The 2526-nt window shown below is 65.5% G+C and overlaps 1 protein-coding gene across 1 annotated transcript; it reads right to left on the minus strand.

Annotated features, from left to right (window-relative positions):
• Nucleotides 1-355: 355 nt before the first annotated feature.
• WNT1 (Wnt family member 1) lies at nt 356-2203 on the minus strand. Its single transcript, XM_066207537.1, has 4 exons — nt 2081-2203; nt 1560-1813; nt 1109-1374; nt 356-844 (listed from the first exon to the last, which is right to left on the minus strand). Exons 1-4 carry the CDS (start codon nt 2179-2181, stop codon nt 356-358), a joined length of 1110 nt encoding a protein of 369 aa, XP_066063634.1. The 5' UTR covers nt 2182-2203.
• Nucleotides 2204-2526: the final 323 nt, after the last annotated feature.

Here is a 2526-nt window from a genome sequence, read left to right on the forward strand (position 1 = left end):
AAAGGCTATCAATGACACTTGTAACAAAGCATCATTATTATTAATTATTATTAATTATTATTATCTTTAATTATAAAAAACAGGGCCTGGGGCCAGTGAAGCAGGGTGGGGGTGGCGGCACCAAACTGTCCCCAATAAATATTTTATTTACAGCAAGAAGGGACCCCGTGGAGCCGGGGGGGGAGGAGGTGGCCGGGAAGGTGAGTGGCACTGAGCCCACCCATGGCGGGATGGGGGTCCCTAGGACACATCCATCCCTCCACCCATGGGTGCCTTCAATCCAGCCGGGTACCCGTCATGGGGGGTGGGTGGCGCAGACCCCCTCCGGGGCTGGGGAGGGTGTTCCCAGGGCAGGTCACAGGCACTCATGCAGCACCTGGGTGTTGGTGCAGTTGAGGCAGCTGACGTGGCAGCACCAATGGAAGGTGCAGTTGCAGCGCTCGGTGACGCGCTGGGTGCGCGTGCGGTACCCGCGCCCGCAGCACAGCAGCTCACACCCGTCCAGCCCCGGCGAGGAGCTGTTGCAGAACCTCCCTGCTGTGCCTGCTGTGCCCGTCTTCCCGCTGTAGGTGCAGAAATTGGGGGATTTCTCGAAGTAGACGAGGTCGTGGGGCGAGGGGGGCTTGTGGGCCGGGTTCTCGGGCTCCAAGTGATGCAGCTCCACCCGCGACGCCCGGTTGCTGCCCTTGTTGCCGTAGATGACGCGGGAAGCGCCGTCAAAGCGATCCTTCAGGACGTCGCCCACGGCACGGAAGGTGGGCAGCCGCATCCAGCAGGTGCGGACGGTGCAGGAGCCCGACATGCCGTGGCACTTGCACTCCTGGCGCATCTCTGAGAAGACCGTCTGGAAGGAAGGGGGGATTTGGGGCCTTGTGAGCAGCCTGGGACCACCCTGGGAGCCACCGTGCTCCTCCGCCCCTCATTTCTGCAGTGTCACGTCACCCTCGGACATCACTTGTCCCAAAGACAAGTGCAAAACCCATCTCCAGCTGTTCCCAACACACACATGGGAACAGGCTGAAGATCTTGGTGGCCATGCTTGTCTCCGTGCCCACCCCAGTGCTGCCCACAGCCCCCAGTGCCCTCACCATTCCCCCAGTGCCCTCACCATGCGCCCGGCCTCGTTATTGTGCAGGTTCATGAGGAAACGCAGGTCTCGGCCCTTCTCACTGGAGTCCACAAACTCCCTCCCAAAGAGGCGACCGAAGTCGATGTTGTCACTGCAGCCCCCCCAGTGCCAGTCAGGCCCCCCAGGGCCACGGCGCCGGTAGTCACAGGTGCAGGACTCGATGGACCCCTCCGAGCATGACCGGGCCACCGAGTGTGTCACGCCAGCGCTGGTGATGGCAAAGATGAACGCTGTCTCCCGGCAGCCTGTGGAGGGAGCGGGGCCTCAGGATGCTGCCGGGATGGGGAGGGGGTACCCACCGGCACCTCCAACCCTCCATCACTCTGGGCTGGTGATGCCCCATGGCAAACCAGGGGCGCTTTGACGAGCATCCCAGCTTGGGGCTGCATGGGGGAGGTCCGGGGACCCCAGTGCTGACCCCCAGCCTCACCCCGGTTGACGATTTTGCCGAAGATGTTGGGGCCCTGGGAGGTGGGACAGTTCCAGCGGCGGTTGCGGAACTGCCACTTGCACTCCTTGATGGCTGTCTGGAGGCCGGAGCTGACGCTGTGCAGGATGCCGGGGTTCTGCCGGATCAGCTTGCGCTGCTTTCGGCTCAGCAGCTGCAGGCTGGGGTCCAGCACCAGCTGCACGTTCTTGGAGTCTGTCAGCAGGTTGGTGGACGAGGCCACGTTGATGATGCCCCTGTGGCACAGGTGGGGATGGTGACCGCTAGTAGGGGGTTCCCAGCACCTCCCACATCACCTCAACCTCCCTGCAGGCTCCTCGATGTGACTGGAGCATCTTCCCCTCTGGTACCCCTTTAGGGATCCCAAAAGGGGGTCGCAGCCCTGTGTCCCCCCACACGCCCCATCCCTGAGTACAGGGCAGTCTCTGCTGTGCCTGTGCCAGCCCCGCCCTCCCGCCTCACCACCCCGGTGCCGGTACCGGTGCCGGTGCTGTCCGACTCACCACCACCGCCCGCTGTTGTTCACTGCCAGCGTGTTGGAGAGGGAGGAGAGGGCCAGAGCCCAAAGTGCCCGGAGCGCCAGCCCCAGCGCGGCGGCGCGCATGGCTCCGGCCCCGGGAGCCCCGGCAGAGTGCGCGGGCGAGCGGCCGTCCCGGTATTTATGGTGCAGCAGAGCCCCCGGCCCGGCCGCTACATCCACGCGTGTTTCCGGATGCGCGGGGCGGCTCCGAGATGAGGACGGCCGCGGGGGGACGCGGGGAGCGCCGGGCGTTCGGGCGGGCCGGCACCGCCACCGCCACCGGGCTGCAGCCGGTGGCCGGGGCGCGGCGTCGGGGGTGCGGTGCCCAGCGCACACTGACCGGGCCCTGGAGCGCGGCGTCGGGCGCTCCGTTCGCGGTGCCGCTGCTGGGGACCCGGTGTTCTGCGCCCGGTGCTCGGCACTCTGTGC

Source organism: Chamaea fasciata, unplaced genomic scaffold (genome assembly GCF_029207755.1).
Source record: "Chamaea fasciata isolate MVZ Bird 193981 ecotype frontalis unplaced genomic scaffold, bChaFas1.0.hap1 SCAF_41, whole genome shotgun sequence".
Taxonomy (NCBI): Eukaryota; Metazoa; Chordata; class Aves; order Passeriformes; family Sylviidae; genus Chamaea; species Chamaea fasciata.

What these genes read in the sequence shown, in the direction of transcription:
- WNT1 (XM_066207537.1), bottom strand. Translation starts at nt 2,181, where the DNA reads ATGCGCGCCGCCGCGCTGGGGCTGGCGCTCCGGGCACTTTGGGCTCTG. An exon ending in AACAACAGCGGGCGGTGGTG is followed by an intron (nt 1,814 to 2,080) that starts GTGAGTCGGACA and finishes CCTGTGCCACAG; the next exon opens with GGGCATCATCAACGTGGCCT. An exon ending in CGGCAAAATCGTCAACCGGG is followed by an intron (nt 1,375 to 1,559) that starts GTGAGGCTGGGG and finishes CTCCCTCCACAG; the next exon opens with GCTGCCGGGAGACAGCGTTC.